The following is a 13,860-nucleotide window of genomic DNA, read 5'->3' as shown; positions in this document are numbered from 1 at the left end:
TATGCTGTGTATATATGGCCTGCTCAGGGTGTGAGCTAACACCTGTAGTCGTCCTGGACAATATCTGATCTGTGACTGGTAGCACTATCCTGTCCCAAATGAGGGAGTCTGGCAAATCCCCAAAATTGTATGTAGCAGCCACCGTGTGTAAGGCAGTAACATACGGGTCTCTCACCTCCACTTTGGGTTGGTATCTACTGAGAAACCTGTGTCATTCCGTAGTTTTTTGTTCTGCTTTTGGGGAGCAGTAAACCCCCAGGGCTCCTAGGACTGCTGTGAGGCTTGTGGCAGTGGTGAGCTTCAGACCTCTCTGCCTTGTTCCCCAGTAAGGTAAAGTAACAGTTTTGCGTTCCTACTGTTGTCGTTGTCCTGCATGGCCAGGTCTGTGTACAGCTCAAACTCCTCCTTCCACTTCTGGGGGCGTCAGACCAACCTCCATGACTCACGTTGCCAGCTGCTGCACTTCAGAGAATTCTCAGCTCAGATGCTGCCACCATGTTTCATTAGCAAAGAGATGCTGAATGCAGGTTAAGTTGAACAGGTGGGGCTCTATTAAATCCTGTGCACTGCTCTGTCCATCTGGATGAGTTGTTCCCTGTTTTGCTGGTGTCCTGTCAATAACAGTCTCTCCAGGGAATGATTCCCTGGTTGCTTTGTTGAATTCCTTCATTAGGATCCAGATTTTGCCCATTTCTTTGTATATACTACTTGACCTTTATATTTCTCTCTCCTATCTCCACTCACCCCCTTCACTTTTTGTTGTAATGCAAATACACAGTATACTTCAAATGTAAAAGATTTGCTTAAATATTTGCTTATTCTGAACACTGGCAAATGCAGCCATTTACAACTTGTTTCTAGGTTCTAGACCTAACCCCCACCCACCCCAGAAAGTTGTGGTAGCTGTTGACAGCTATCTATTCTTCATATGTCATGTAGGGCTGTCAAGCGATTAAAAAAATTAATCGCGATTAATCGCACTGTTAATAATAGAACACCATTTATTTAAATATTTTGGGATGTTTTCTACATTTTCTAATATATTGATTTTAATTACAACACAGAATACAAAGTGTACAGTGCTCACTTTATATTTATTTTTGATTAAAAATATTTGCACTGTAAAAAAACAAAAGAAATAGTATTTTTCAATTCCCCCATTACACGTACTATAATGCAATCTCTTTATCGTGAAAGTTGAACTTACAAATGTAGAATTATGTACAAAAATACCTGCATTCAAAAATAAAACAGTGTAAAACTTTAGAGCCTACAAGTCTACTCAGTCCTACTTCTTGTTCAGCCAATTGCTCAGACTGACAAGTTTGTTTACATTTACAGGAGATAATGCTGCCCGTTTCTTGTTTACAATGTCACCTGAAAGTGAGAACAGGCATTCTCATGGCACTGTTGTAGCCGGCATCACAAGAAATTTCCATGCCAGATGCGCTAAAGATTCATATGTCCCTTCATGCTTCAACCACCATTCCAGAGGACATGTGTCCATGCTGATGACAGGTTCTGCTCAATAACAATTCAAAACAGTGCGGACCAATGCATGTTCATTATCATCATCTGAGTCAAATGTCACCAAGGGAAGATTGATTTTCTGTTTTGGTGGTTCGGATTCTGTAGTTTCTGCATCAGAGTGTTGCTCTTTTAAGACATCTGAAAGCATACTCCACACCTTGTCCCTCTCAGATTTTGGACGGCACTTCAGGTTCTTAAACTGTGGGTTGCGTGCTGTAGCTATCTTTAGAAATCTTACATTGGTACCTTCTTTGCGTTTTGTCAAATCTGCCGTGAAAGTGTTCTTAAAATGAACAACATGTGCTGGGTCATCATCTGAGACTACTATAACATGAAAAATATGGCAGAATGCAGGTAAAATAGAGCTGGAGACATACAATTCTCCCCCAAGGAGTTCAGTCACAAATTTAATTAACTCATACATTTTTTAACGAGTGTCATCAGCATGGAAGCATGTCCTCTGGAATCGTGGCCGAAGCACGAAGGGGCATACAAATGTTTAGCATATCTCGCATATAAATGCCTTGCAGTGCCAGCTACAAAAGTGCCATGCAAATGCTTGTTCTCACTTTCAGGTGACATTGTAAATAAGAAATGGGCAACATTATCTCCTGCAAATGTAAACAAACTTGTTTGTCTTAGCGATTGCCTGAACAAGAAGTAGGACTGAGTGGACTTGTAAGCTCTAAAGTTTTACCCTGTTTTGTTTTTGAGTTCAGTTATGTAACAAAAAAACACACTACATTTGTAAGTTGCACTTTCACAATAAAGAGATTGCATGATAGTACTTGTATGAAGTGAATTGAAAAATACTATTTCTTTTGTTTATCATTTTTACAGTGCAAATATTAGTAATAAAAATAATAATATAAAGTGAGCACTGTACACTTTGTATTCTGTATTATAATTGAAGTCAATCTGAAAATGTAGAAAAACATCCAAAAATATGTAATAAATTTCAATTGGTACTCTATTGTTTAAAAGTGCAATTAAAACTGAGATTAATCACAATTAATTTTTTTCATTGCGATTTAAGTTTTTTTGAGTTAATCATGTGAGTTAACTGCGATTAATTGACAACCCTAATGTCAAGCACTGTCTGCAGTTCAGTGGACACCCAGCAATTACATTCAGTCGGGTACAAAGTAAGGTTGTGATGATAGGAAGTGTGTGTTGTCTCCTTAAAATCTGAAAATCCATTGTTTTGAGATAGGGATTAATTAGCGGTTGGGATTCTTCGCTACTCTGAAAATATATTGTGTTGCAGTGGCATATATGAAGCAAACAGAGTTCAGAAGGGGAGAATTCAGTGGAAACCTCAGAGGGTTAATTTAGAGATAGGGTGTCATGATGGCATTTAAAAGGGACTTGTAAAGATGAAATATTTTAATTTGTTTCAGGTGACACTATTTGACTCTCTTACACCGTAGAGGTGGTTAAAATCAATCTCAAAACCCCATTCAATGGAGCATATAATGTACTGGGTTTGCTTGTGTATGTTACTGCTGCTATTAGGATTTCTAGACCAAAGAAAGTTAATTTTGTAGAATATGTGAGTTCTAATTATGGTATGTTCCACAGCAGATAAACAGTGGATGGTGTAGAGCTCTAATACTGTGAAAAATGAGCATTTGTTACCATAAAATCTACTATCTGTATTTCTCTGACTGCAGTTGGCATTGGTCAGAATTGTCTGGGATTTATGTACTCTGAACATGGGGAAAGAGAACTAGCATAAAAGAGAATCGGGCTACAACCCTGCAGGTGGCTCCCCACAGGTAGACCCCTGAGATGCCACTTCAGTTGATCTCAGTGGGGCTCCATGAAGACCCAAAGGTCCACCTTCGTGGTGTTACATGCAGGACTGGGGCCATTAACATGTAAATCAGGTGGGAGAGACATACTGGAACACAGGATGTGGGGATCTGCCAATAATTTTTATTTCATGACAATAGAAAATTGATAAGAGGATACTGATGAGGAATTTAAAGAGGCAAGCTATTTGTAAATGCTGCCTCGATGATCAGACAAGAGCAATGCATATACAAATCGAAGGCAATTAGCTTGACTAGTGAGGTTTGGCTAAGGAAGTAGAGATCAAAATGGTCTGTAAAATGCTGGACCTGGAGACAGGAAGTTGAGGGAACCTCTCACGGGTAATTTGGGGACAATAGTCTTTTTATGGGGACAAGGATTTCTGTATTTCTTTATTACTCTTGATCAAAAACTCCGTTGTGGAAATGGTGTTGTAACCTCATCCTGATATGATAATGAAATCTAATACCTGGGATTTGATAAACAACTCTGGTGAGGGATGGGGGGAAGGCTTCAATGGAAACAAAGAGGGAGGCTATGTCTGTGCAGATCAGGGAATGGTCAGAGGGAACTAATCTCTAGAGATACAAGCTTTGCTTTTCTCCTGTCTGTGACTACAAGGCTTTGTCTTCATGACAAATTTAACTTGAACTCAACTGTGGGTTTTCCCCTCAGCATACTTCACTTTCACACATTTACACACCTTTATTAGTGCCACACAACATGGGAGCCGCTGCTTCTGGAGCTATAAAGCAGACCCCAAGTATCTTTTATTGCATGTTGCTTCCCCAAGATAACCGCAGTGAAAACATGCAACCATGGGCAGTCACAGCAATTGAGATATGACGGTCCTCCAATCCTTTTCCTTCATTCAGTCCCTTGGCACCTATTCCTTTGTACTATCCTGCTGTCTATCTGTGTTCTGACCCCTGATCAGAAGTGGACTTTCAATCTGCCCCAAATATCAGGACTGTCCCTATACAATCAGGACATCTTGTCACCCTAGCCTCTGCTCAGCATCCTACTTGCAATTAGCAGTGTGCCTACATACAGTTTCTCCAGCTTCAGCCATCACACGTCTTTGATAAAGCAGAACAGTGCCCACTAGTGAACTTCTTAAACTAGATTTCAAACACTCCATTCCAAACCTGTATTTCTAGTCCAACTTTTTGATAACTCTCAGACACTGCTTTAGTACCTATAGTTGAATTTTCAGTGAGAGCCATTAATAACTTGTCAGGCTATTCTAAAAGCTCAAAGTGGGTGAGGTAATATCTTTTATTGGATCAACTTCTGTTGGCAAGAGAAACAAGCTTTTGAGCTTACACAGAGCTCTTCTTCAAACCTTCAGATTAGCTCAAAAGCTTGTCTCTCACCAACAGAAATTGGTCTATTCAAAGATATTACCTCCCCCATCTTTTCTCTAATACCCTGGGACCAAGATGGCTACAACACTACTGCATATTCTAAAGCAGGGGTTGGCAACCTTTCAGAAGCGGTGTGCCGAGTCTTCATTTATTCACTCTAATTTAAGGTTTTGCGTGCCAGTAATACATTTTAACGTTTTTAGAAGGTCTCTTTCTATAAGTCTATAATATATAACTAAACTATTGTTGTATGTAAAGTAAATAAGGTTTTTAAAATGTTTAAGAAGCTTCATTTAAAATTAAATTAAAATGCAGAGCCCCTGGACCGGTGGCCAGGTGCCGGGCAGTGTGAGTGCCACTGAAAATCAGCTCGCGTGCTGCCTTCGGCATGGGTGCCATAGGTTGCCTACCCCTGTTCTAAAGGCTGGCTCATTCAAGCATTTAAAGTGAGGTAAAGATAGAAAAGTACTAGGCTTTAAAATAACTTTTTTCTCCCCATGCTCTTCTTACCAGGCAGATCATTAAGAGAATAATTGTTAATTGTTTTCTTTTTCTTTTGACTAATTTTGTTCTATTTTATGTTAAGTTCAATTAATTTCAGTTTCTCTTTGGACTGATATTTCCTAAATGCCCAAACCAAGGAATTTACTGATATGTTCTCTGCATGAAACTGCCTCCCACACTCCCTAGAGTGAGCAGACAAGTAGCCCCACAACAGCCTGTGAATGCGACCATAAAGTGATATTGTGAGTTGTGGTGTTATGAATCTTGGGATACGCTCCCAGATAGCTGTATTGCTTGTCATAGCCAGATATTGTGCTATTGTGGATGTAGGGAGTGACAGCACACTGTGTATTGTTGCACTTTTGCAAGTTAGGCTACCACAGGTTGACTGCCCCGCGATTGCTTACACCAGGGTTAGCATGCAGTGAGGACAAGGATGTCTAGAATGCCTATCTAGCTTAATTCATGAGAAGTGTAAATGTACACATGTTGTGCAAACTGTTTGTGTTGCTCTATTACTATTTTCTCTCTATTTTTAATAAATCTTGTTGTTGAGAAAACTACTCTTATAAGGTAACTTCACTCAGATGGTCCCAAATAAATGACAACACCTCTACCTCCACGGAGAGGTGCTGAAGGGCAAGGGATTCTGGAACCTAACCCTTCACTGATGATCTCGGCAGAGGAGGCGTTGACAGTGGTGTTCTTTCCCATGAAGATGTACTGTTAGTGGCTACAGCATGCAACTGTGGGTGAAATCCAAAGACCAAGGAGTTGATGGGAGTTCAGGTGATAAACACAGGTTGTCCTTTTAGTGTTTCTGAGCCCTGTTCTGATGGCCACTGTATTCTAGATCATACTTCCTTTTGGCACACATTTCTGATTGTGATTATCGGTGTCTTGTAGTATGCATAGTTACCAAGGGACCATAACACAACATTCATGGTTTTCATTATCTTTATCTACTTTGGAAATGGAGAGCTGTCATTCAGTTAACAGAAGCATATTTGTTTGGGTGGCGTTTGTTTCCCACCTCAGGTGTTATTGACATATCCTGTTATATAGAGGAAAATGATACACACCCACCAAGCATTCTGTATGTGCCATATTAATTTCAGTCATAAATGCTGGTACTGAAATCTCGGCAAGTAGAACTAATGTTAGCATCTTGGCAAGGGATTAGACTAGATGACCCTTGCAATCCCTTCTGACCCTATGGTTCTATGATTCTGTGATTCTAGTTGGCTGAATATTCCAGGCATGCCAAACTGCTAAGGTTCACTCTCAGTATTCCTTACTACCCAGCGCTGGAGGTGAGAAGGAGGGGACTACTACTAGCCCTAGTAATCTTGGAGTTTGTAGAGCTAGATTTTGATCTCGGTCATCAAACTCCAGTTTAGTTCTATACATTTACAGTGGCATACACTGAGAACAGAAACTGATCCTTAGTGTTCAATATTTTCAGGCTGCAGTTATGAAGAAAACCATGTCAAAGCATGCCTCCATTCTTGGAAAAGGAGCGTAAGAATGAGGCTGTGGTAGGAAAAGAAAGAAACCCGGGTGTTAATGTGGGTATAAAATATTAATAATAGAACCCCTTCCAGAAAAATCCATCATCTTTCAATTGTGATTAAAAATTCAGAGCTTCATAAATGCTAATAAATATAAAATATACAGTAATGTAGAAAATTGATTTTGGAGTACGTTGTCAATGAGTAATCAAGCAAAGAATTATACACTGGGCTACAATAGTATGATTTTGTATCTTGAATAAAAACATTTGGGATGAGGTTCCTTAAACATAAAGGCTAACTTCTCAAGTGCATCTGAGCTCCAGCCTTGTCCACAGTGCTGGAGAGGCTAAGAGCAGATGGTATAGAGCTGGCTATGACAGCTTTATGTCACCCAGTAGTAATCCCTGTATGTTAGGGCAGCTTTCCACCATGGGAGTGAATGCTGAGGATCTGACTCAAGAGTTTTATCCTGTATTTTTCATGCGGTTTTTATTTCCTTTAAATGCATGTGGCCACCCTAGGTATGCTGGTGAATTAGAGGAACCAGAAAGGTGTAAGATATTCAGATTTTCAAGCATCTGCTTAAATGGGAGTGTTAATTTTGTATCAGTTTTCCCCATACCGTAGTGTAATGATTAGTTTCACCCTTTTAATTTTCTTTTAACATAACTTTTTGTATTCAGTAATTGCAACTGAATACAAAGTTGCAACATGACTTGACGTTTCTGGAAGCGGCCCTGCTAGAAATAAAGAAGTTAATGACTAATTTGGCATCATGAGTATTTAAATGCATTGGGTTTTAAGCATAATCATAGTTATGCCATCAAGGGCAAATTTCATTGATGTCAATGGAGTTTTCTTGGACTATATCATTGTAACTTGGCCCTCAGCCCTTTTGTTTAGTCTTAAAATCACTATGGTAATGGCTCCCCTCGCTAAATCTCTGATATATTTGTATTACAAGCACTTATCTGGGAGAGGAATGAAAGCAAAACTGTCGTTGATTTATAGTACCTTAATTATTTGCACAGCAGTTTGGCTTAAACCCAAGGGAAGGGTTCATGAGAGATACAAACTCCCTTAATTTATTTGCAGGTATTTATTTTATTACCATAGGCAGCACAGGTAGTGAATTAAGCAGGAAGCCAAATTAAGGTGGCACAGGTCACCTTAATTCTGTCATTTTTGTCATGCTTGACATTAAAACCTTAATATTCTTTTAATATAGTTTTGGTTTTGGATGTAATATTTTAGTATGCTAGAATGGAGCATGCGTAGTCGCATCCTATTCTGAAAGGGATTTGAAATGAAAATAAAACTCTCTTGTTCTCAGAATAACATTTGACTCTCTTTAAATTATTTGTATATTTAATTTAATAATTTCTGCACAAAAGACTTAAAAAATATACAATTTCTTCACCTAACTTTATAATCTGCCAATTATTATAGTACAGTGCTGCTCATTTTAATAGAGTTAACGATATTGTGTATTATAATAGTAACAACAGGCTTACATAAATAAAGGATATGTTGAAGGCCCTCTGAAAACCTCACCCAAAAGTTTGTTTGCCTACAATAAAGTAGTTTAAAATATGGAGAGTAATCTAAAAAAGGAATGGAAGTTAGGCAATATAAAATGTTTCACATTAGTCTTCTCTCTGAACTTTTTAATTGTATATTTAATCTAACCTTACCTTTCCAATAGAGTAAATTTTACCAATCTCCATAGCACAGACAACAAAAATAAATTAGTTTGGTACCTGGGCAATTAGGTTTCTCTGTGTGAATGTTTTTCTTTAATACCAGTTTGTTTCTTTCTGTTAAGTAATAGTTTTTTCATGTACAAAACTGTGTGCCAATATAAAGTAGACCAGAAAGAGGTTTAAACTATTTAAAGCAGTGAACAAGAAATTTGAGACCAATTACAGAACCATTAATAAGCTGTGTAAAAGCCTGTGTCTGCAACACAGTATTAAAAAGTATCCCCATACACTTTTGCCTTAAAAAACTAATAAGGGACATTGTCATAGAAATGTACTTCTGGAAGGGACCTTAAGATGTCATCAAGTCCAGCCCTCTGCACTGAGGCAGAACCAAGTAAACTTAGATCCTCCCTGATAAGTGTTTGTCCAACCTGTTCTTAAAAACTTCCAATGATGGGGATTCCACAACTTGCCTTGGTAACTTATTCCAGAGTTTAACTACCCTGTAGTAAGAAAGCTTTTCCTAATATCTAACTTAAATCTCCCTTGCTGCAGATTAAACCCCTTACTTCTTTTCCTACCTTCTGTGGACATGGAAAAAAATCAAGCATCGTCCTCTTTATAACAACCCTTAACATATTTGATGACTATTAACAAAGTTCCTCCAGCCTTCTCTTCTCAAGAATAAACATGCCCAGTTTTTTACCTTTCCTCATAGGTCAGCTTTTCTTAACCTTTTATCATTTTTGTTGCTCTCCTCTGGAATGTCTCCAATTTTTGCACATCTTTCCTAAAGTGTGGCACCCAGAACTGGACTCAGTACTCCATCTGAGACTTCATCTGTTCTAATTACATTCCATGTCTTATACATGACACTTCTGTTAATACACCCCAGACTTTTGTACTCCACTTAGCAATTTGTCCATGGTTCCTTTATTTGGTAAGATTCCTTTTTGATTTTCATGTAATTAAAGAGCTCCTGATTGCAGTGGTGCTGGAACTCCATGGCACCCCCTGGCTTGAAGTAGTAATAACAAACACCAAATACGTGGTATCCAATCCATGATCAGCACCCTCACTATAAAAATTGTTCCAGCACCCCTGCCTAATTGGCCTTTTACTATTCTTCCCATCTTTCCTTCATATCGGGATAGTTTGCAGTTGTGCCTTTCATATTGTCTCCTTGAAAAACTGACAGCTCCCTTGAACTCCTTTTTCCCGCAGGTAGGCCCAAGGGAATTCTGAGTTTTGTAAAGTCTGCTTTTTTGAAGTCCATTGTCCTTATTCTGCTGCTCTCACTCCTTCCATTCCTTCTAATTATGAAATTGACACTGAACTTCACTAGGCTAATAGAACCATGTTTTAGCTAAAGTAAATACAGGCTTAATTAACATTGAATAGATAGCTGTATTTAGTGTTTTAACTGTTGTGCTCAATGTATAAACACTGTACAGCAGAGTGGAAGTAACTTAAAAGGCTGTCTGTTTGTTCAAGGGAATGGAGTGGAACACATTATAAAAAAAACCTTCCATTTGTCCCTTCCGATTGTAGTTAAAATTTGAGAGGACTAAAAGACTTGAAAATATTTCTCCTGCAGTCCAATAAAATATATTTTGTTTACAAGTTTTATATAAAAATCTTAAATGACAATCGTTCTCGAGTCAATTCTCTGCACAGTTTAGCCATCAGTTATCCCTGCAAACCTTGCCCTTCAGCAGTGCCTTGTAGGAGGGGAGCCAGACTGCATACTCTCACAGGAGCAAATAGGCCCAGCAGTCTGTTGATAAGAGGACATCTTTGTTCCCAGTGCTAGATATATATTTTTCCCACGACCATGCTGATCACTGCGTTAATCTTTCTCTGGAAATGAAGGGCCCCAGCAGAGTAATGACAAGCAGACTCCGCCATGTTGACTCACTCAATATTGATGGGTTCTGAACTTCTGTCTGACAGTCACAATACCTATATTTACAATCTGATATTATGTTGCCCTTTCACCTAGGATAATCTGTAGCAGATGGAGGTAAACTGTACATCAGAAAATAAAACTCTGCTATGTTTTATCATCATCATTTTAATCTGTTTGGGTGGAGGGGGGGTTGTGCTTGTTATACAAATAAATAAGCATGTGCAACCAGTACATAGCTCTCTGCCAGTGATACATCTGTTACCTCCGTGCAACTCTTATCTTTCCATCTGACAAAAACGTGTTCTTATGTAGGCCTTTAAAGTGCCATCTGTTTACAGATGTTTCTTCTGAAACATTTATTTTAGAGTAGATTAAGCTCTGTCTGTCTGGTTTGTCTTTTTTTTATAGTGCCTGTCTTCACCATATCTAAGTGCTATGTTCTTCCGATTGTGTAAACTCCAGAAGCCATGTAAAGTAGGTGCATTTGAGTGTGACCGGTGCTAGGAATAGGGCAGGTCCATACCTACCTTGCGGGCTTGTATTATACAGATGCTTGGAGTCGAATGGGAAGGAAGGCATGTGAATGAGTTCCCCTTTCCAACTCCGGATCCTGTTCCTCTTTTTCATACTTGCCTGGTCACAAAAGTAGAGTACTCATGATGAACAATATAAGCATTATCCACACAGGAATGGGAGGAAGGGTGTTGTAGAGGCTCTTTCAATGATGAGTGTGTGGGTATGATCTTCAACTTGATGGCCATGTCATCAACACATAGAGCTGCCATCCAGGAATGCCATCTCAATCCATATTGACCATTCAGTCTTCCCACTGCCATGCTGGACTTCACGTGCAGTGTCTGAAGGCATGGCAGTCAGGCTCTGCAGCGTCCCAGACCATTCCTGGGAAGTTGTGCTGCTGCTGCTGCTGCTGCTTTACTAGGGACCTTCCCCACTCAGGATTTCAGTTTGCTTCCATGGGTGTGGTACTCAGTTGTGCCATAGGGTTGCTTCTTGTGCCATGTCACAGACACTGTTAGGGACAGCACTTGATCTATATGTGTAGTAATTTAAATTTCAAAAAATCCCAGCCGGCTGGGTGATTCAGTTTGGAGGTTTAATCAATAGAATATATATATTGAAAGCCTTAGAAGAAAATAATCATTGCTGAATCTAGTATACATGCATGTGTTTTCCCAAAGTGATTCATGGGAATGACAATAACCATCTGCAGTGCTCTAAATCACCTTACATTACGAAGATAAATCATGCTTTTATTATTAAGTTTACAGTTATAATTTCATATGCTTTTGAAGAGTATCCCACCTATCAGGAAGACATAATCTTTCTCAAACCATTTGCTAATAAGATGTGAAAGCTGTGTCATAAATATGTTATGTAACACATACCTGACATATAATCGCTGAGCCAGAAAGACACTGGATCACTGAACAAAACAATGATCTTTCAGAGCACGCTGTATGGGTAAAGATTAATTTCCCAAGTAACCGGAATTAGTCTCTTTGCAATTGTGGAGTGATGTGTCAGAAGTTGTATTTAATTTTGCTGTAGCAGTTTGAATGATTGCAGATATCATCTCCGATTTCTTAAGATAATACATGCCTTTCTTTGCTTGAGGCACTCTGATCATATCTCAGAAGTTCCACATGATATCCTGTGTAATGTGTGTTTTGGAAATACAAACTCAGACTTGGAAAGTTTTGGGGTCATTCATTCATTTGTTTTAAATACAGGGAACTCAAGCATTATTTTGATGAAAACTCAAAATGGATTAATTGATCCATATCCTAGTTGTAATGTGACCTGTTTATATGCATCCAGCATAGAATTTGTTTCTGTGTATATGAAATATGTCATAGAGTACTTGATTATTAGTTTTTTCTTACTGTTAAACCTCCACGATGTTAGGAATTTGAATTTACAGCTGAAACATATGGCTTAGATAGGATACATTAATTTGCATCACTGAGAAAATAAAGGCAAGGTGAATAAGCATTTCTTTTTCATTTTGTTTTACAGGAGGCAATAAGCTGAAGAGCCAGCATTTTCGTTTGAACTGGGCCTGGATCTCTTTAGAGAAGGAATATTATTTGGTAAATGAAGACTCTAAATATCTAGATGTTGTTCTTAAGCGGAGAGGTTACCTGGGAGAAACCTCTTTTATTAGTAAGTTCCAATCCTATAAATTACTTCTGAGCCATAGACCAACAAGATTAGCAAAATGTGTCACAGTATGTTACCTTGGTACTGTTTGGTACTCATCTAACTAGGTACACTAGAATGCATATTTATTAGACAAGGTTCTTTTATTCAGATAATTGTATGATTCATTTAAACTAAGGCACAAAATCAAATTACAAATCAGTTACTGATAGTTTTATGTCCTCTTCGAGTCAAAAATCAATATTAGTAGGAATTTCCTTTTCAACAGTAACCACATTGGTTCTTTCATCTGTACATTTTCTGGTTTCTGCAGCAACTCATCGCTGGTTGTAGCTGCCATGGACCCAATCCTTCTCTTTGAATTCAAATGTAGAAATTCTATTTGCTTGAATGGGAGCAAAATAAGGCCATATATCTTTACAAATTAGGTTAACAGGGTTGAAATTGGAGCTCTGAAAGGGCCCCCTTGACCCTAATTAGTTCCCCAAACTCCTTTTTCATATGAAGTAGCCTTTTAAATAAAAAAATACTACATTTGATCCACTATACACTGAAAACTAAAAATGCTTAAACTAAAGAATGTGCAATAAAAATGGTGGTTTCATAAATTTGTGCATTTTTGCATATTTATCTGTGTTGTGTTTAGCACACCTGCAGAAAATACCTCATTTATAAATTGCGGCCAAATATCCATTAGCCCACTGAACGGAGCTGTGATTTCTGACTCTGGGATGAAGTTTTATGGAACTTACTTGGAACATTTGGCTGAAGTTAGTATGTACAGGGTCTGTCACTCAGAGTGCCAGAAGAATGAAAAGAACAAATTTACCCTTTTTCAATTCCATTTGATACATAATATTTCCAAAGAATTGGCCATGGTGCAGCATCAGAGAGTATAAATTATGTGTTGTATCTACTCATAATTTTCCTTGACCTTTGTCATTACAAGACTGAGAGTGTCAAATGCAGAGATTTGAGGGGGAAGTTTCTCTAGCTGACTTTGATTATTAATGCTCAATATAAAACAGCAACAGTTATCATCAGCAGTCCCAGGCTGTGAAACACTTTCTTTTAGGGATGGGGCAGTTGGCCTGATGGTTAGGGAGAGGGCTTGTATTGTCATAAACCAGGAGGACACTTTAGGAGAGGCGAGGACGGAAGGGTAATTATCTCTGCCATTATCAAGTGGAATATATATATATGGAGAGAAAATATATTGGGTATGTCAATTTAATACACATGAACAGATTGGAAGCCAGAAAAAAATGTGGAATGTGATCAGTTTATTTTTAAAAAAAGTTGCACTCTGATTTTAGTAGTTTTAGTCCCCAGTTATG

General features: G+C 38.4%; 1 protein-coding gene across 3 annotated transcripts in view; it reads left to right on the top strand.

The window, feature by feature from the left end:
• FREM2 (FRAS1 related extracellular matrix 2) overlaps positions 1-13,860 on the top strand; it is a 201,732-nt gene that overhangs the window by 95,190 nt on the left and 92,682 nt on the right. For all 3 annotated transcript variants that reach the window (XR_006172745.2, XM_005305633.5, XM_065581285.1), the window contains exon 3: positions 12,380-12,526. Coding sequence is in view for 2 of the 3 variants with exons in the window: in XM_005305633.5 (XP_005305690.2) it covers positions 12,380-12,526 (147 nt within the window). In the remaining variant the exon portion in view is untranslated. The remainder of the gene's footprint in view (positions 1-12,379; positions 12,527-13,860) is intronic.

The sequence above is a fragment of the Chrysemys picta genome, chromosome 1, assembly GCF_011386835.1.
Source record: "Chrysemys picta bellii isolate R12L10 chromosome 1, ASM1138683v2, whole genome shotgun sequence".
Classification (NCBI taxonomy): domain Eukaryota; kingdom Metazoa; phylum Chordata; order Testudines; family Emydidae; genus Chrysemys; species Chrysemys picta.
The sequence above is the reverse complement of the archived record's forward strand: the minus strand, read 5'-3'. Positions and strand labels throughout refer to the sequence as shown.